Genomic DNA, 20,635 nt, shown 5'->3' on the forward strand with positions numbered 1-20,635 from the left:
TTTGCTGCATTGGTCAGAAATATTGCTGCTACACAGACTGAAGGGATGGCCCAAAGATGCACACACACACTGTTAAAAGAGAAAAATAGAATCAATTAGGTTGGAAAATACTTCCAAGATCATTAAGTCCAATCTTTGACTGATCATCAACACCTTGTCAAATAAATCATAGCATTTAAGTGCCATATTCAATCCTCTCTTAAACTCTTCTAGGATGGTGATTCCACCACCTCCCTGGGCAGCCTGTTTCAGTGCTTGATCACCCTCCAGTAAAGAAGTTCTTCCTGGTATCCAACCAGAATGTCCCCTGGCCCAGCCTGAGGCCATTCACTCTCCCCCTGTCCCTGTTCCCTGGGAGCAGAGCCCAACCCCCCGCTGGCTGTCCCCTCCTGGCAGGGGGATGTGCAGAGCCACAAGGTCCCCCTGAGCCTCCTTTTCTCCAGGCTGAGCTCTTTCCCAGTCCCATCAGCTGCTCCTCCTCAGACCTGTACTCCAGTGTCTTCACCTGCTGACTGTGTGGTCTGGCTGAACATGATGGTCTATTTTTTTATGTTTGCTCAGAAAATGACCAGCAGCACCTGTCCTGGGCACTGCTTGCAATGGACAAAATTTAACTTTACAATTTGCAGTCTAACACCTATATGGCTGCTTAAGAGTAAGTTATCTTTCCCCAGGTTTTCTTGGGTTCAGAGCAATTGCTGTACCCTGAAGCCATCAGGAATTAGAAATACAGGCTGACTAATGGAATTCCAGAAATGGTTGTGAAAGATAAAATTTTTAGATGTCTTTAATCAGAAGCAAGAAAAAAATTACAAATGTGAAGCACAATTGGGGCAATATAAGATGAAGATTGCCAGAGAACGTCTGTTTTCAGCTCAGATTTGTTTCAGCAAGCACCACTTCAGATAATTTGTATTTCATTTCAATTTATTGCACAGACATGATTGCTGTATACCATATCATAATTCTCTCATTCATTCACAATTACAGGCCAGTTTTGGCATTTAACACAAAAGTATGAGAAAAAAAAAAGGAAATTCATATTGTAGACCTAAATAACTAACTGTAAATATTTTAGTTGCATTGATTTTGTCTTGCTTTGTATCAGTTTTATGAACCATATTTCAGAGAGGATTCATATCAAACATCACCTGCTTTATATAAGTACTATATATTGTAGATTTATGCAAAGGGTAAATTCAGTTAAGTGTCTGTGTGAATGCTATTTTGCAGTGCTATGTATATATAACAAAGTTATTGTCAAGGGGATTGTAGGACAGGCATTATTATTACATCAGGTTTTAATCATAATAATTGGTGCTGGCTGACAGTATAATCTTTTTGCAGATATTTCTTAGCTCAGGGTATCATAACTCTCTTACGTTTCTGAGTTGCAAATTATCACTGAAAAGGCAAAAAAGGCCAGGCAAGCACAAGCTCTGACTTGATCACTTTCACAACAATTCTTAGCAATACTCATCTACATAGGGTTTGCAAATGTGCTTTCACTGGGGTTTAAAATCACCCTGAGAAGTATAAAGAATTAACACCTCCTTCCTGTTGAGACCAGACTGACCCATCATCCCTCAGGAATGCAGCCAGTTATGGTCAGAATAAAATAGACATCATCAGATGCATGTACTCTGCCCACATGTGAGTGCTGTAGATAAGTCTCCACCCTTTACTTGTGCTCTTTTCCCCAAGGATTAAGCATACTTCCAAAAGTAACCAAGCACAAAATATTTGATAGTTTGGGTAAGTACAATTATTAACCCTGGAGATGTGTAATCTCTTAATTTACATGTGAGAAGATGCAAAAATTTCCCAGAAAGTTTTATGGGGAGGGCTGCATATCACAAATGTTTAAGGGACAAACATAGGCAGGAAAGGTATATTCAGAAAGAAGCACTGGAGACTTTTGTGGGTGTGAAGTTTGGCAGTGTTAGCCATATCCAAGGGAAGGTCTCAATGAAAGCCTGTGAAGATCTGTTTACCTTGGTAACTGTATCAGAAATTCAAAATTTGGCTGTGGATGTAGTAGAACCATGACTGTGAGAAATGGGTGCAGGAGGAGTAACAAATGTAGGTTGTCTGTTTGGGTGAATAACAGAATGTGTGTATCGGAGGGGATTTTAAAGATCATCCCATTCCAAAACCACTGTCATGGTCAGGAACAACTTTCACTACATTAGATTGCTCAAACCTTCTTCCAACCTGGCCTTTAACACTTCCAGAGATGGGGAAGTCACAGCTTCTCTGGGCAACCTGTGCCAGGGTCTCACCACCCTCAAAGAAAATAATTTTTTCCTAATATCTAAACCTTCTCTGTTTCAGTTTAATACCATTCCCTCTTGTTTTTTCATCACATTACTCCATAATATAAATAGTCTATTTACTCTGTAAATAGCCTCTCTCCAACTTTCCTTTAGGCTCCCTTCAAGTACTGACAGGACTAGGTCGCCCCAAAGCCTTTTTTCCTCTAGGCAACAATCCCATTTTTCTCAGCTTTTCCTCATAGTAAAGGTGCTTGCTCTCACAGATCATCCTGGTGGCTTTTCTCTGGATTCAGTCCAATAGGTCGATGTCTTTTTTTTGTGCTGATGCAGCATTCAAGGCGGGGTCTCATGAAAGCAGAAACTCAAATTTACCTCACTGGACCTGCTGCTTACCATGCTCTGGATGCAGGCTTGGATATGACTTTCTGGGATGGGAGTGCCATGGCCAGGGCAGGTCCAGCCTCTCATCCTCCAGCACCCCAAGTCTATCTTGGCAGGGCTGCTCTTGATCAGTTCACACCTATGAAAATGACATCTAAGGGCAGCCAAACTAAGGCAGTTTTAGTAGCTACTAAAAAAGTTGAAAACAATGCAGTGGTCCAAAAAGCCTGGAGCAGAGCAGTAAACCAAACCTTTTGTTCTAAACATATCCCTGGTCAAAAATTCTCTCTTTGAGTCTCCTAACAGACAATGAAAGCAAAAGGCTTTTCCTGTGTACTAGAGGAGCACCTGAGACAAACAGAGCTTCCTGGTCACTATATCAGTCCAGAACTAACAGCATCAGCCTTAGCCCAACACTTCCTAACAGTGAAACAACAGTTCCTTAGGCAAATTTTCTACTAATAAAGACCGTCAATACTCAACCCTTGCAGACTTTGTTCAAAGGAAGGGCAACACCAATCACACACAGTGGGCATAGTGTGTATCAAAGCAGGCTAATATCTTATTTTAATAAGGATATGCTGCTTTCACTGAGTGAATAAGATGAAAAACAACCAACACAAATCACATAATCACAGAATCACTTAGGTTGGAAAACTATCGTGTCCAACCTGTGACTGATCCCCACTTTGTCACCCAGACCAGAGCACTGAGTGTCACTTCCAGTTAGTTCTTGAAGACCTCCAAGGGGTGGTGATTCCACCACATACCTGGGCATCCATCCCCTTCCAATGCTTAACACCTTTTCTATAAGAAAATTCCTTCTGATATCCAAACTGAACTTCCCCTGGCACAGTTTGAGATCATTTCTGCTCATCCTGTCCCTGTTCCCTGGGAGTAGAGGCCAACCCCACGCTGTCCCCTCCTGTCAGGGAGTTGTGCAGAGCCACAAGATTCTCCATGAGCCTCCTTTTCTCCAGGCTGAGCCCCTTTCCAGCTCCCTCAGCCACTCCTCACAGGACTTACAAATGTGCATCAGGGGCTAATTGCACCTTGGTTTTGCTTGTTCTGTAAAAGTATCAGATTTCTACCTCCTTTTCTTTGCTGGCAGCATTTTACTCATCTGCCTTTCAAACTGATTTACTTATCTGTACCTTTTATTGCTGTTTAATATAACTTCTGATTTTAGCTTGAGATAATTCTTTATTGTTATATACCTTTTTTTGATTCACATCTACTTTCTTGTCCAGATATATCCACTGCAGCATACAGCTCTGAAGGATTTATCTCAAGAAAATGTAGTCCCCAAGATACACATTACAACCTTGGAGAACAGCAAAAATAATAATTCATAACCAAAGTCATAAAGTTAGTATCTGCTTTTGATGTTGTTAAGCTTTATCCCATGATACTGAAAGGAAAATTGAGGCTAGAATACTGTTTATTTGCCCTACAAATCAGTGTACAGAGGCACTTCAGATGCAGGCATACAGAGATTTCCCTCTTCAACTAGAAACTTTCATTCACACAATCCTAAAGGCTATTTAATTGACAAGATATTATGAAGATGCAATCAATATGGCAAATGATAATGTGAAATACTTCTTTCCATTAAAACAGTTGTGTTTTCTGAGCCATGTAAAATATTTACAGCATCTGTCAGGGAAAATTCATGGTTATCTCTGGGGCTGTCTTCAAGACTAAATTAAATATCACAGTCACCATACAGCACCCTTAGCTGGTAAAAAAAAAAGAACTGTAACAGCTATTATACTGTTTAACAATGATACTCTTTCACCTGCAATTTTTAAAGAAAACAGTCTTATTGTGTTTCATTATGCATATTTAATTTTGCATCTCAGATTTTGTGTTTCTTTTTCTTGGTATTTTTTGGTTGTTTGGTTGGTTTTGTGTTGTTTTTTTTTTTTTCTTTTTTTTTTTTTTTTAAGAACTAGAGCCTTTCATAACACAGTATTTCTTATGAGAAAGAAAGATGGGGACCTTTCTGCAACATTAACCTATATTGCAAACAATCTGTTCTAGTTTAAGTCACAATCCAAAATGCTATGACTCAGAACTCCTGCACATGACTGCTACCTCAGCAATGTGTGTGTGCTCAGCCCCAGTGAAGCTGCTTTCAGTAGCACAGCACTTACTTATAGTGAGACCTGACAGTCCTGCATGTTTAATTTAAACCAAATTCCATGCTGCATCATCCACTTACAAAAATGCAAAACCACATCTTCTTACAGCTCAGTCACCTATAAAAAACCTTCTTGAGAGACTGTCCAAAGAGAAGAAAAAGATTCAGTAATGAGTGAAATTTCTTTTGTCAGGATGAGAGGAGGCTGAGCATTTTCCAGTGAGACCCAACCTGTTCTTTACTGACCTAAGAGCATGTTGCTGTCAGAAAGATTCACAGCAAGAAATCCCACAGGATCTGCAGGGTGAATTACATGCTGCTTTTTTAAGAAGAAGCAGTTACACAATTACAGAAACTCTAAAATATGTGGGAGTTACATGGCTGGGGCTGCTGCAGCTTCAGGAGGAGTGAATAGTGAGGGTGGGCACTGCCACATGACAGAAACTGGTGAGATTTTCAGTGTCCAGGGATGGGACAAAGGAGTCATCCTCAGCCTGGAGGAACACAGGGTATGTGTTCACAGAGAAGAAAAGGAGAGTGGGAGATACTGGAGACACCATCCTCATGGGGAGGGATGCCCAACCTGCCAACCTACCCTGATGATATCCTAGGAAGTCTGGTCCTTGCAATGAGACCAGGACCCATGTTGTTGCCAAATCTTTTCCAGCCCTTGGAGTATTACAGCTCTTCCATCTGGGTATGAACAGTGCTGCCAGGGTTTATTCAGAGCATGTCAAGGGTAACTGCAGAGTACTGGGGGTAGGGTGAGAGGTGTGAGGGCTTATGTGGTGCAGCTGAGGCTGAAGCAGAAGTTGACAGATTTTTCAGGACAACACCTGATTTTGTTGCTGGCGGTGGTGAAACCAGAGCATTCACACTTGTGAATGCAGAATGTTCTTTGGTGGTGTAAGGAAGAACTCAGTGACAATAATGGCATAACAATGGAGGCATAGTAAAAACATAGTAAAGCATTTAACTTCTTTCATTTCTCTTCTTTTCTGATTTTGGTCCTTTGATTCTACCTAACTATATAGTTCTTCTATGCTGCAACTGTAGGCAGTACTACAGTGCTGCTCTCAGCCCAAAGATGGAGGGTTAAAAATATGGAAAAAGCCTGTGACAACTGGGTAGAACTTTTTGAATTGAGATAATTGCTCAGGAGTCACCATCAGCAAAGCAAATAAGTGTCAGTGCCACTTACAGCAGCTGCAAGAATGCAGTGAGTTGTTCAGCACCTCCATGAGACATCATGAAGTATAGCAGCTTACATAGACCATATTTGAATCTTGTTTTAGGAATAAAAAGTGTTGTGTATGGCCATCTGTGTTTATGTAAATTTACCATGTGTTAAGTATGTTTTTATCCATGATGCCATAAAATACAACGAACTTACAGAATAGTGCTAGATCTTGGGGATTTATCCTGTAAAGAGGATATGTGTGAGAGCTCTCTCAGTGGTCTGTTGCAGCAACTTGAGGTACAAATAGCAATCATAACATTAGCTTTGAGACTCCACCCCAAGGCTCACTTGCATTGTATTTGGAAAACACAAAGATATTCTTGATCAAATCATAAAGACATTCTTGATCTCCATCCTGAAGAAGTGGGCCTGGAATGCAAACCATGTGAATCACCATTGTTTTAGGAGAACTGTACAAGGCAAGGCAGAGAAATTAAGTGTGTGCATAGGATGGAGTAGAGCAGTATTATACTTAAGACCTGTCTTCTGGGGACAGGAAATTTTTTAGAGAGAATATACCAGCTTATAACTGTGGAAGATGTTGTATTTTATACATCTGGCTAGTGAATCCTTCAATTGATTTCTGCTACAAGGATCAGGGAACCCTTCCAGGTGCTGGAGTTCACAATGGGAGTCATTAAATGGCAGTATGTATCCAAGATGCAGCTCTCTTCTCCTTTCCCAGCATGACTTCTGTCTCTGTGCCAGTAAATACTCCAATAATCTTAGTGAGCACAACAGTTTGTATTCGGGTCTAGCACTTGAATGACTGTTTTCTCTACCTCAACTTCCAAACTCACCTGACAAGCTGAAGCCTGACACAACTTCCTTGTCTGAAAAAGTGGCACAGCATGATTGGCCAGGGTAAATAACAACTAGAATGACAGTGGGATAATTTTACTTTAATCTTGCTCCTTCTGCCTAATATATTAGAATTTTTTCTTGTTTGCATCTGTATATCTGTCCCTATAAGACTCATATCTTCTGTCATGGGCCATGTTCCTGGCTCTAGCCTGAGTGCAGAGTACAGTTCAGGACTCATATTCTGCAAGCAGCTGGGAATAAAGAACATGTGATGTGCCTGGGTAGTATTTGTCAGAACAAGCCTAATCCATCTCTGTGAGAAGAGGAAGACTGCAAGTCAAATGTTTTCTTATAGAAGAATGAGAGTAGACCATGAACACAAACAACAGCAGGAATCTTTGGGGGAAAAAAAGATACATAGGTGGGATAATAGGTGGGATGGAATGAACAAAAGCAGCAGTTTATTCTTGTCTTACACACATGGCACAACATACAGAACCAGCACAAATAACTTACAAAGTCTCATACACCATGCTTCCTCTTGAATAGCTTCTATTAAGTTACAACACCATAACAAATCAGGTATTTAATTACGACAGATCTCCAGACATGGATAGTCTCTCATTCAAGGAGTTATTATTTTTGTAAGCTACTTAGACAAACATCATTTTTTTTACATGTTTAATACAGTACAGTATCCTTAACAGAGTTCAAGATATTCACAATGAGAATTGAATACTTTATAAAACAGCAGAATTTCTCACCTTAGTACAGGCCTACATTCGCTCTCCTGCCCCTTTCTGGTTTAAAATGTGTTACAAGTTGTCTTTACTCAACTTTTCAAACTGAGAATTGCTTTAAATGAAAAAAAAACTCTATTTACAGTGTTTTTTTTAGACTTAATAAAAATGCCTTGGCTTCCCTTTCCTATTCCAACTCCCAACAAAATTTCTTATTTACCCCCAGCAAAAATTGCCATTTACCTGGCAGAAATACTGACCCTTAAGCTGCTATAAAAACTAAAAAAAAAAAATTAAAAAAATTGGTGATGGCTTGTTGGATGTAAAATGAAAGATGATCATCACAGCCCAGCATTAATTAAAAAAGATAAATTGTTATCCCCTAATGTTGTGTTTTGTGTTCATTGGAGACAAATGATGCCTGTCATCTGATTTTTAAAGATAAGGAACTACTTATGGGCCAGCGTACAGAAATCTCCATCTATTTTATTTGCAAGATGCCCCATGATTGCATCTTTGATACAATCATTTCCAGATTTCCAGCTCAGTTCTTTAATTTTTAGAAATTGTAACAGATCTGGTTGTGTCATACTGATCTAAACTCTCCCAGTCTCCATTGGATGAAACAATGTTTCCATATCCATGGTCCCAGTGACATTTCTGGTTTGACTAGGGAGTTTTGCTCCCTGATTGCACTTCAAACCCCACTGAAGCCTGTGGGCATCTTTCATTTGGTGGCTTTGGATTAGCTCTGCTTGAATGTGGCTGGTAAACTCTAGCCCTTAAGCAGTTAATCAGCTTTCTAAAGAAATAATAAAAAAAGATTCCTCTCCTTTATACATACAATACGCAATATTTTTACATTTAGCATTATCATAAAAAGCATGTTTATGTTATTTTGAAAATGTATTTTTACAGAAATCTATAAACACTGTTGTATCAAACACATTCTCAAAAACTGGAGAAAATACTGACACAAAACCTGGAAGAGCCTCAATGGAATTCTTCCAGTACTATTTGTCTACTTGCATATTTCATATTTCAGTGTCCTTTCCTGCAAACATAATTTGGCCATATGAGAACAGGTAAAGTAGACAACAAATCCCCAACAGTTTTAAGTAGGACCTCGGTCTGTTTAATGAAAATAGATTGACATTCAATGTATGTTTGGTTTGTTCTAACCTGGCATGCCCATTTTGCTACCTTTACTCACAATGAGCTGTGCCTTAATTCCTAAGTAGTCTTGTTCACTCAAATGGGATTACACGTGACAAATGACATATGTAAAAATACTAAAAATGGTTTTCCACTTTTTTAACCGTTCTTATGTCAACAACGAATATCACTATCTTCTTTATATATATTGTATTTGAAAATGAAGTAGGACTAATACTTGCAAACAATTCTGTATCAGAAGTTAGTGCACAAACTTTAGGAAATAATCTGCTTATAGTTGTGCTATAGTTCTGACAGCCTAAAAACCTATCTGTTGTGACCAAGACTAAACTTCACAGGTCTAAATGCTTTATTTGTACACTTGTTATTGTTACACTTGATATTTCCTCAGCCTGACACAATTTAATTTTTAATAGACGTGTCACACTGACATGAAATCAGGATGCTATTTTTCCTTACCACCACCATTTCCAATACAGTCAGTAACGTACATTAATTCATATAATCAAAGCACTTTCCAAGTACTTTGGCTATAGAATATTGGAGAAATTATAAAGTGAATTTGATTTCCTCTCCTGCAAAATTTGAAAAATGCACTGGAGTTTGTATGTTGGAACTGACTGTAATGGCTTTTGTTACATTCCAGGAGGTTAAACACAGAAAGTTAAACAGCAGAATAAGGTTTTCTTCTTTGTCTCACTATTTGTTTATTCTTTATTGAAATGAAAAAAAAACAACTTTTTTTTTTTTTTTTTTTTTTTTAGTACTAGTGAAACATTAAAATATAATTGGTGAAAAGTAATTGATTGTAATATCCTGAATGTTACCTCATCTCAACAAAAATTCTTTTGTATGGCTTGAAATGCTTAAAGTGTAATCCTACCTAGAGGAAAAAAATGCAAGCCATATCTAACCCCAAATTCTAGCTATACTGTAATGTGTACAGTCACCCGTAAAGGAGCCCTTTTAACAAAAAATATGTATGCTAACTTATCATTAGTTTGAAGTATGTATCTATTTTGGTCACTGTAATAAAATAAATTATATATATAAACTCACTAAAAAAGTCCAAGTGTAATTAATTATACAATATTTCAACATGTAAAAAAAATAGTTTACATAATGTGATATGTAAAGCAAAATACAGAAAATACGCTAGTTCTTTGGGATGATCAAAGTATAAGTAACCAAAAATACAAATAATAATTAAATTTTCATAAAAGAAGGTTTTTGGTGGAGGGGCAGAAGAAATTTTCCCCCACCACTCACTCTCAATCCCCATGGCTTTTATAGATCCATCCCCTTCCTTAGTAAGCCACAGGTGGTTTTTTTTCTGGATATATTGTAGTAAGGTTATCTTCTTCTAAATATGAGTCACTAATAAGTTACTTTTTCAAAACATAGTTTGTTCTTCTTGAAGTTTACAGTGTTTCAAAATTTAGAGGCCGCCTTAAACTCTAGAAGAATATTAATCTAAACTGATCATGTTAAAGTTTAATGAAATAGAAATTCGATTATTTACTGTGAAAATTAAGTTACCTTCTGTTCTAATAATTCAATTAAAGTTTATTTCAACATCCTGCCCCCTCTGAAAAAAAAAATTGTTGTTAAAAGCTTGTAATTATACATAACAAAGAAAAAAAATGCTCCTTGCCTATGGAAATATATATAGTTTTTTAAGATCCATCCCCTCTCTAACCTGCTAACCATCACATAACATATGCCATTTGGCAATTTGTCTCCTAGGATATTCACAAATTTCTTTCCAGTGCTCTCCACCTGTTCCTTCTGCTGAAGATCCCAAGGTTAACCGGCCAATGACCTCGTTCCTTGACCCCCTATCTGAATCTAAAACCAGAAATTCAATGCTGATATCATCAAGGCCCTCACAAGGAATGTCAAAGACAAACAATTCATTGAACACTGCATTGGGGGTGCACTTCTTCACATGAGTTTTCTTTTTAGAAATTCTCTTCTTGGCATGGTACAGGTTCACTTTGACATAAGGGTCTGCAATGAAAAAAAAGAGCACAGATCAGCTATTGAAAAGTGTTTAGAAATTCCTTGATGTAATCTATGGTAAATTCCACAATTATCCAAGATAATTGCATCACAATGGGTATTTGTATCAAGTTATTAAAGATGATTCTTCTCATCCAATTTATTTTTTTTTTCTTTACAGCTGAATTAGCCCCTTTAATTTCCCTTTATGGTCACAAAATTGTGACCAAAATTGTGTTCAAGGCAGGTAGTGAAGTTTAGACTGCAGCCAAATGCAGATATTTCCTTTATGAGATAAATCCTGTCTTGCAGTCCATGAAACCAACAACACTTTTACAATGTTCAAAGATGGTCTGAAAGCGCACAAAATGATACAGGTCTCTGAAAAATATGTATCGTTACACTTTTATGTGTGATAGAAATTTGTTTTCCACACATTCTACTTGGGTATAATCAACAGCACTACTCCAACACATGAAAAGAAAATCTTCAGAAAGGAGTGAATATAGTTGGGCTGAGAGAATGGATATAACATTTCTGCAGGGGTCCTATAGAAAACAATTTACCTGACTAATTTGAGGCCACCAATTGTTATTGAACAGATTTGACACTAAACTTTAAATGTAAGTGTATGTTTGCTGTTGGAATGTATATCTGTCTTTACACTTGTGCTGTACTACTGTTGAATATGGAAAAGGAAAATGTCCATATATGTCCATATTTTTAGCTGTCAACCAATTTTGAGTGTTTGCATTCATCATAATTATTTAATTGTTGTGAGGTTCCTTTGCTATTGTCTTCAATAATGGCCATATTTATTCTTTCAGTGAGCCCTTTCAAATACTTTGACATTTATTCAGTGAAATTGTGGGCCTGTTTCCAGGTTCTCATGGTGTAGTGATGAAGTACAAAATCTTCTCTACTGAACCCAGTCAAACATGATAGTTAATGTAAATAATTAACCAAGTTAATAATCAAGAACTTCTGAACACTTTTCTAAAATAATACTAAAGCTGAACAGTATTTACACATTTTATATCACAGTTATCAGGCTGAAAGAGTTGGATAAGTAAAAGTTATGTTTTTCCTTGAACTGACAATAGTCTACCGGAAGCTGGTTGTAATGGAATACCGCTTCACTTTCATATTCTATTACTATAATGAACATTTCTAAACCAGGGCTTAATAAAAACACTCACTAGCTTTGAAATTATTATGTCATACAAGCATTAGAAATAGAAAAATCAGTATCAATCAGTGGATTCATACTGGTTTCCATTTTCTTTTAGAGGAAGTTTTCTTTCACCTTTGACCAGCTACTGGAGAAGTCTAAAGAGTTCCACTTTATTTTATTGGGCTAATAAAGGTTACTCAGCCTCAGTGACCATGGAAATCAAGGAGATTGTGAAAATGGAAGAGTTTCTGAGTATAAAAAATTTCCCTCTTCACAGGAAGGTTGAATTGTGGAATTGCGTATTTTATCCCATAGAAACAGCACTTCACCTTCCTCCTTTTCCAGGATTAATGTTGGGATGAGGGAAAAGACACAGAGGAAATTTTGACTGTCCTGAGTGCAGTATGCTACTGACACCATAATATCTATAGCACTTGGCCTCATTGATAAATAGAAAATAATGGAAAACTGTTTAAATGGAGTAGGAGTCCAGGTGCAACATCACTGCTTGCAGAAACTCCCATTATAGTCAGCAAGGCTCTCCTAGGAGATGCAGGAAATGCCAACAAATTTTACAGCTTTACTTGTAAGAGCTGCAGTAAACAATAGATGTTCCATAGGGTCCAGGTGGATGCTGTGACAAGAAGGGCTTTTTAGCAAGTTGTTTTCCCATCTAGGTAAACATCAGGTGGGTCTATTGAGATCACCTGGTTGTCATGCTGTCTTTGTGAAGACACCACTATCTGATTTTTTTTAGGGCTGATTTTTAAAAGTACATATCCTCTATTTAAGTCAAGTAAATTGTTGGGCTCCATATACATAACTTCTTTTGATATGTGAACAAAATTTAGATCAAAAGGAAGATTTAAATGGAATTTGATTAGAGTTACATGTAGGTTTGTTGAATTGGGTTCAGGATAGGCTAACTTTTCAGGTAATATGCAGTATAAAAAATTGGCTGCAGTGATAATTATTCAATGTTTCCCAAAACTACTTCCTCTTCTGCTTCTTTCATAAGATTGAGTGAAAGAATGACTATAACTTCTATAAAGAAGCAGCAGCAGATGTGGTGGTACAGCTCCTTTTTGTGTACTGTTGTTTTTTGTGTGGCAGTCATATATACAGGACATTAAACTTTATAATGTTATTATGTTATATAGCCTTAATGTGTTTTCTATGTGCAATTCTAGGATTGGCTTCAGAGGAGGTTCCACTGAATGCAAAATGGCAGCAGACAAGGAGAAGAGAGCATAAAACCTGATCCCTCTTAGTGCACCCCAAGTTTGGCCCACAATAAATCATGTGTCATGCTGCAGCCTCCTCCCAGCACTGGCACAGCTCATCTTTTCACCTTGCCAAAAAACCATTCATACTCAGTGGGCCAAATTCAACACAGAGGTAAGAGGCTGCTTTTCTTCTGAGATAAATTATATGATGATCTCACTCAATACTGAGCTTCTACAAATAAACTCATTTTTTGTCATAAATAAAAGCTTTTGGTATCTGCAAACAACATCCCACGCTTATGGCAGATGGGTTCTGTTCAAGACAATCATAAAATTCATTGGTTTCCACTGCTAACAGATGTCACCTTTTTTGATGTGATTGAAGAACAAATTTGTAAAGTACATACCCTGGAAATAAAGCATTGACCTAGATATGAATCAAATGAATAGGCTGTCAATAATAGAAACACCATTTCTGCATGTATGGAATATTTTTAGTCTCTGAGATGACATATTTCAGCTGTCTTTTGCCATTCTGTTTTAAATTCTTAGGACATATTCATTATTAAAACCATTACCTGATAATCCTGACACATCAGATTTAGGTAGATGCCTGGCTTTTAGAACAACGACAGTGAGTGTGTTTGTTGTAGACTGATAACAGAGAGAGACCAGCAATTCTCCACGACCAGATGATTTCTGAGGAAATTAAAGGACAAACACAAAAAAGGAACATAACTATTTATATTGACCAAGTTTTAAACCAGAGTTAAAGATGTTTATGAAATGTCACAGAAATATATGCTCTGAAGCAGTGTAAAAGGACATACCATATATAGCTATTCTGATTAACATAGTGATTATAATTTACTTCTGTATTAATTATATAACTTTTCCTGTGATTGGTAATCAAATTGAATACAATTAAAAAATAAATGGGCAATATAAGTTGATATGACGTCACTATCTTTGGGGAATAGAAATGAAATCCTGAGGGAAAAAAATCTCAGCTAAAAAGAAATTTATCTTAAGCAAAGCAAAATTCCATGAAGATATAATGGAGAGAAAAAGTCTAGTACAAATAAAGAAAAAATATTTGGTAAAGAATTTTAAACAGGAAGGATTCAAGCTTTCAGTGAAATCTTATTCCTTGACACTCTCTAACACAGTATAATATACATGAGATAAAGGTGAGATCAAAGATTTTCTCTATTATTATTTGATTTGAATTTGCAGGAGTAGTTTATTTCAAAGGGAGAGGGAAGGCAAGGAAGACAAGATATTACCTTATACACCAGAAAAACCAATAAGTTATCAACAAAAGATTGGTGACATACTTATATTTGTTGCCATATAGCGATAGAATTGCAAAATAACAGTATTAGCTATATATATGTTGCCTAGTAGACATTTATTTTATTTGGCAGTATACTTGTCATTTGAAACCAATCATGCTGAAAGTCAATACACATTCCACTTCCTTAGCAGAGATTTAAGAGATGTGTGTGTGATGCCTGTGCATTTCTGTGGTTCAGCTGGGGTGGTTGTAATTGACCCTTACATTCTGAGCTGAGACAGCACAGCATTAAATATTTTTGTCCCAGTAAAGTCAGTCAGGAAGTTTTGTTGTTAACTCCAGCTCCACAGTTGGCAACTGTGGCTACCTTCAGTAAAGCTGCAGCCTGTATCACAATTCATGAGAGACAAGGTGGTGACAGAACCAACATGCAAGAACATGCTACAACATCAACAATATGGTCTCTAGCAGGTCGCACTTCCCTAACTAAAGACAACCTACATTCCTTAAAAATGTGCTACACAACCCATGCAGTTGATATTTTCATTGACTTCAGTAAGATTTAAGAAAGAATTATGTCAAATATAAAAGGGGATGGAGGAGAAAGGGAATAATAAATAAATACTTTTATTCTTTCATTTAAAAGCCATTAAAAACAAATCAGTGGGGATTGAATCTGTTTTGAGCTAACTGGAATTGGTCTACTCAAGCCTGCTGTACCAGATGAATAAGAAATTAGAGTTTAGAGCATTATCAATTTCTTTAAACATGCTTGTTGTAAATTTTTTTTAGTTGCATTTGTGTAATGGCCTCCTCATACCACCATTAGGAAAGCATCTTAGGAATCGCATGGTGAGCTTTTTGGCTTTTCTTTCCAAGATAGCAGCAGCATTACATAAGAATCATAGCTAACCCTCTCACATTTTCAAATTTTGAATAAAAAATATGTTACCCTAACATTTCTTTTGATGATCTCTCTGTCCATTAGCAGTCTTCCTTCCGAGAGTTCAATTCCAGCGAGGGGGATGAGGACTTCTCCAATGACATCATCTCTGGAAAATCTGTCGAAGCTCAAGACTATGAAGTGAAGTGTTAAGTCTTGAATTTGGCTGTAGGGGATCCCATAAAATGTGAAAGTCTCATCAAAAGCTGGATCTAAGGTTTTTCTCAGCACTCTAGTTTTCACCTTGTGCTTTTTCTCAGGCAGGATTGTCATTTTGATGTAGGGATCAGAAGTCATTGACTGTTCATCCATTGCTGGCAGCCCACGAGCTTCTTTGATGTTCACTACAAATGCTTTTTTCTCAAAGTTGTACTCTAAGGAGAAAAAGAGAGTTCCTAGCTTGTCTTGTTTATCTTCAGATGACAGAGAAGTGATGGATTTTAAGCTATCAGGGGATACCGAATCTTTCTTCCTTTCTGCAAAGTGCTTAGGAGATGAATTTTCAAGATCTGGAGAGCCCTGCATTTTTGTGGTTGTTTTGGGGAAATTGCCATTTAGATCTCTCTTCTCCAGGTCAAGATGGAGAGAATTCTTTGGCATTGCCGATTTGTCCTTTGCTTCACTTTTATCATCTGCTCCAAACTTCTTCTTGCTGTTGAGATTCTCAGGGTAAATATCAACCCCCTTCAGAACATGGACAAACTTGTATGGAGGGGTCTTATTGGACTTGGAAGATTTTCGTTGGCAGCAGATCCAAGCAAAGAGGGAGACAGAGAAGACAAGGCCAAATGCACTAAAGATCCCAACCACTGTAGGAATTTCATCTGCAAATTAAATAAATAGCAACAAGCACATAAGCAGCAGTACCCTGAATTCTGCATGATATTTAATAAAGCAATAATTTAGCAAAACAAACTGGTATGAGACAGTGGTATCAGCAGGATTGACTGGAATTGTACACATTGCTCGCCACCTGCAGGCACCAGTGTGCAGTCCCAGTCTAAGGCATGCTTGTTATGCTAGTATTTTTCCATACACGGAGAGTTAGGGAGGAAAATACTATTCCCATCCTAATAATAATCACTGTTCGTAATTTCTCTACTGTCTCAACCCTCTGTGTGTAGTTTTTGAGCTTATATATCTGTGAATAATACCAGCTCTCAGCTGTTTTCAGCTTTGGTTTTATGGAGGTTTGTTGGTTAGCTAAAACACACTCTAAATATATATTACTTATAGATACATCATCTGCTTTCCATCGTGTTTCTTAGAGTACTTTGTGTACTCAGCTATTTTTCAGTCTGATCCCATAGGTAGGGCCTGTAGGTATCTCTTGAAAGAAGTGAGTTTAATTGGAGGTTATAGCACTCAACAGTTTCACTGGGATTTTCAATACTTTGCAGGAAGAAGCCTATCAAGAAAATTTAGACTAAATATATAAAAAGTGCCTTTTCCGGATGGATGTGCCATTAGGTAGGACATGTAAGTTCAAAAATCTTGTTATGTTTATCATTGACAGCTACTAAGCTTTACATTTAAGACACTGAAGCAAAGCTTATGGGCAGTTTACAGAAAGGGTCAGTACTTCTTAGGAGTATTAAAGAAAAAAAAATTGAAACATAATTCTCTACAGTTTTAATATGAGTATTATACTTAACCCGAATAAAGAGAAACCTGAGCAAGTGTTACAACCTCCATTGCCAAGTGGATATATTATTTACATATGGAGTATCATTAGCCCTTCAAAGCATGCATCAAAGGGTAAATGAGCACAACTAATTAGAAATCCAATTTTGCCCATAAGTAACATTACTAAGTGAGTTTAAACCTCCCACAATGTAACAAGCAGAGCTTAACCTTTCTTCCCCACAACAGTAGAGGCACATTAGAATATTAATGTTGTGACATTGTTTATGCATAAAGGCAATTATGTAACATTTCTATTTCTCTTTGGTCCTTCTAGAGGAGTAAAGGAGAACTATGCCCCTGCATTACTAAATCAGCTTCATCCAGTCAAAAGCTGAGCAGATAAATGTGCTGCCAATACACCTTTGCTTTTTAGTGCGATGATTCAGAAAAAGAAATCCACAACAATACTGTTAGAGCAAAGTAGGACATAATGTTCCAGCTCAGATAGGATCAGGCCTGGCTATTAATTTTTTATGACAACTTTCCTGATGACTACAAGCTGTACCGGTATATACACTTAATTGCAAGAACTTAATGACTGACAACCATATATATAATCAAAAAGTAACCTAACTTAAGCATGAGGTTTTGAGTTTCAAGAATTCACTGGGCTGCAGAAATTTGAATATATATGGTATAAAATAGAAAGCCAAAACTGATCAGAATACTTACATATCTTTTAAGAATGGTTTGTACATTTACAATACTTTCTCATGAGATAACAGACTTTTTATAGTAATGGATATTATGTTCTACTTTAATTCAAAAACTACTGAAAGCAATGGTAGAATCAATTTTATGTTTAAAATATTAATTATCTTTCTTAAATAAGTAATTAGACAAGCATGATGTCACAAGTGTGGTTAGAAACCTCAAGTGGGTAGAATAGGAAAGAAGATGAAATGGTAATTAAAATGGTTTTATATTTACAGCTAATTGTGTCAAAAAAGTAATTTTTTGCTTTTGTCAGGATCAATTGCTTAACATTCAAGGCAGTGCATTTATAGCAAACATCACCTACTGATTCTGGGAGAAGTTATTTTTCTAGTTATGTGATATAAATCTGGAGTCTCTTCACTAAGTCAGTGGAATGATCCTTGAATCAAACCACTGCAAAAGCAAGTGTAATGTAGGCTAGAGTCAATATTTGTAAAGCAGACTTCAGAAATGTTCCCTTTTACTGCTTTTCTCACTAAAATAACATATGTATGCATTTTATAATTGCACATACATGACTGCTTCTGAAACTTCTGGTACCTCACTACATCCAGGGCATAGAAATGACAAAACTGAAAAGTTCATTGTCATCTTGGTTATTCTCATTGAAACCGAGTTGCTTAAGATGCAGCTGTTCAGTTAAGGACACTGAAATCCTATATTTTCATCTTCCTAGCAATGTCCTTTCACTTTAACTAAGGATTGACCTACAATAAGAATAAAATGAATTACAATTATTTTAATAATTCCTTGAACAAAGATTTTCTCTGTGGCACAAGATGCATTTACATCATGTAACTCTTGATGCACATTACTTTAACAGAGACACAGAAAACAACACCAAACCCCTCTCATCCAAAACCCCACCTAACAAAAATCTCTTTATCTCTTCCTGTACTTTACCAGGAAAGAGGAACAGGGAGGGACTAAGGAAGAGAAATCAGGGAAAGAAAGAAAATTCGTACAACTTCTGAGACCTGACGAGAGCCGGGGGGGAAACCAGGTCCCTCCCAACAAGCTGCTTGCTGGGAGGCACCGGGAGGCTCGGCAGATGCTGCTCTTCTCCCGGGGAGGCGAGCATCTCCCGGCTCATCGGGCGCCGGGGGCCGGGACGCGCTTACCGAACTGCTGGCGGCTGTCCGCGATCGGAGCCATGTCGGCGGCGAGCGACGTCCGCGGTGCTGGAGCCGCTGTCCGCGGTGCTGGAGCCGCTGTCCGCGGTGCTGGAGCCGCTGTCCGCGGTGCTGGAGCCGCTGTCCGCGGTGCTGGAGCCGCTGTCCGCGGTGCTGGAGCCGCTGTCCGGGATGCGGGAGCCGCTGTCCGGGATGCGGGAGCCGCCTCCCCGGATGCCAAGCGACCCGCCCGGGGCACCGAGCTCACTGCGCTGCTGTCCCCTGGCTCTCCGCTCTCACGGCGCCAGGTAACCGTCTTTGCCAGCGCAGTTAAAAAAAAAAAAATACAAAGAGAGGAAAAAAGGAAACAACAACAAAAACCACCCAAAACCCGGAGACACGAGCAGTGGGGACAGTGGAGGAGGAGGCTATGACTGGACTGGAGGAGAGGGGGGAGGGGAATCTTCGGTCCTCCCCTTTGCACACTGATTTGCAACCCCCTTCCTGTTTTGACTCTTCTGAGTAGCTCCGCTCTGAGACTGAGTACGTGGTTGAAACCCAAATTGACGCAATCCTGACGCTACAGGGCTGAAATCAGCACCTTTCCCGCCTCCCTCCCCCCCGTCCCCAGTCACCACACCCTCCCTCCCTTCCTCTCTGTCTCTCTCTCCCTTCCTACACCCTCCTACCCCCCTCCCCGTCCCTGTCTTGGGATTGAATATGCACTCATCGATTATTTTAACTGCCTTGTTGCAGGTTATGAGCTCCCCCACACACCCCTCCACTGGACACAGACAGTGAAATGGCAATGTCTGTGATTCAGTGCATGCTCTGAAAGACATGAGTGTGCCTCTTTTGCCAGGGTAAGATCTATTCATTTGCTTAATTAACTATCAGCTGTGCATGTTACAACAACAACATGAAAGAGTTGCCAACCTGAGAGAGTCCAGACACCTTGGCTCCAGCTGCACAGCACACGTTTTTCCTATGACTGATGAGATACATTTACTGAATTTGAGTCACAAAAGCTCCAGATGTGACTTGTCCCTGTGCCTACTCCCTGCTTCCTCCCAACATCCACCCCCACATAAGCATTCAGCCTCCAGTTTGGAAATCATCTTGATCTTCCTGCAGGTCTGGGAAGGAGATGATTTTACTTCTAGATTTCACTGGTTTAGAAGTCTTGTCTCCCAGTGTGAACTGAGAATGTGGTGGGGAGACAGGGAAAGTGTGGCAGAATGGAGAAATGTGGGGGGAACAGGATGAGAAAGCAAGGCTGCCTGTAACTAGAATGTCTAGAGTGTATAATAAACCAAACTATCTCCTTGTGAAACAGAGCTGCAAAAGCCAGCACCCGGCATCTGACTCCACCTGGATTTAAATGGAAGTACAGCAGCCAGGTATGGAGCTAATTCTTCAGCATAAATGGGAAACAGGTGTTGTTGCTTCTCTAAATAGCAAAATCCAGATGCAGACATTGTCTGGCATGACCTTACTACATGGTCAGCCACTTGGAAGCTAATATGTCTTGCTCCATGTAAAAGCACATTCTTCCTTCTCAGTGAAGTCAGTGAAGATCCTGGGATTTTAGCAAAATTAAACTAGGAAGGTTATGGAATCATAGAATATCTTGAGTTTGAAGGGACCTGCAAAGATCATCAAAGTAAAACTCCTGGCCCTGACAGAACACACCAAAAATCCCACTGCGTGCTTGAGAGC

At 38.5% G+C, this 20,635-nt stretch overlaps 1 protein-coding gene across 2 annotated transcripts; it reads right to left on the reverse strand.

The window, feature by feature from the left end:
* Window positions 1-7,278: 7,278 nt before the first annotated feature.
* SYT4 (synaptotagmin 4) lies at window positions 7,279-19,474 on the reverse strand. 2 transcript variants are annotated; one of them, XM_021538917.2, is made up of 4 exons: window positions 18,926-19,474; window positions 15,417-16,225; window positions 13,740-13,860; window positions 7,279-10,770 (listed from the first exon to the last, which is right to left on the reverse strand). In XM_021538917.2, the coding sequence occupies exons 1-4, from the start codon at window positions 18,957-18,959 to the stop codon at window positions 10,463-10,465; spliced, it is 1,272 nt and encodes a 423-aa protein (XP_021394592.1). In that variant the 5' UTR covers window positions 18,960-19,474; the 3' UTR covers window positions 7,279-10,462. The 2 variants fall into 2 exon arrangements, with proteins under 2 accessions (XP_021394592.1, XP_021394593.1); XM_021538918.2 differs by having other exon boundaries at window positions 15,411-16,225; window positions 18,926-19,471.
* Window positions 19,475-20,635: the final 1,161 nt, after the last annotated feature.

This window comes from Lonchura striata, chromosome Z (genome assembly GCF_046129695.1).
Source record: "Lonchura striata isolate bLonStr1 chromosome Z, bLonStr1.mat, whole genome shotgun sequence".
In the NCBI taxonomy this organism is placed as follows: domain Eukaryota; kingdom Metazoa; phylum Chordata; class Aves; order Passeriformes; family Estrildidae; genus Lonchura; species Lonchura striata.

Coding starts and splice junctions, on each gene's coding strand:
- SYT4 (XM_021538918.2), bottom strand. CDS start 18,959: ATGGCTCCGATCGCGGACAGCCGCCAGCAGTTCG. Junction 16,226..18,925: donor GGACAGCCGCCAGCAGTTCG/GTAAGCGCGTCC, acceptor TTTAATTTGCAG/ATGAAATTCCTACAGTGGTT. Junction 10,771..13,739: donor TGATGTGTCAGGATTATCAG/GTAATGGTTTTA, acceptor TTTTCATTGCAG/ACCCTTATGTCAAAGTGAAC.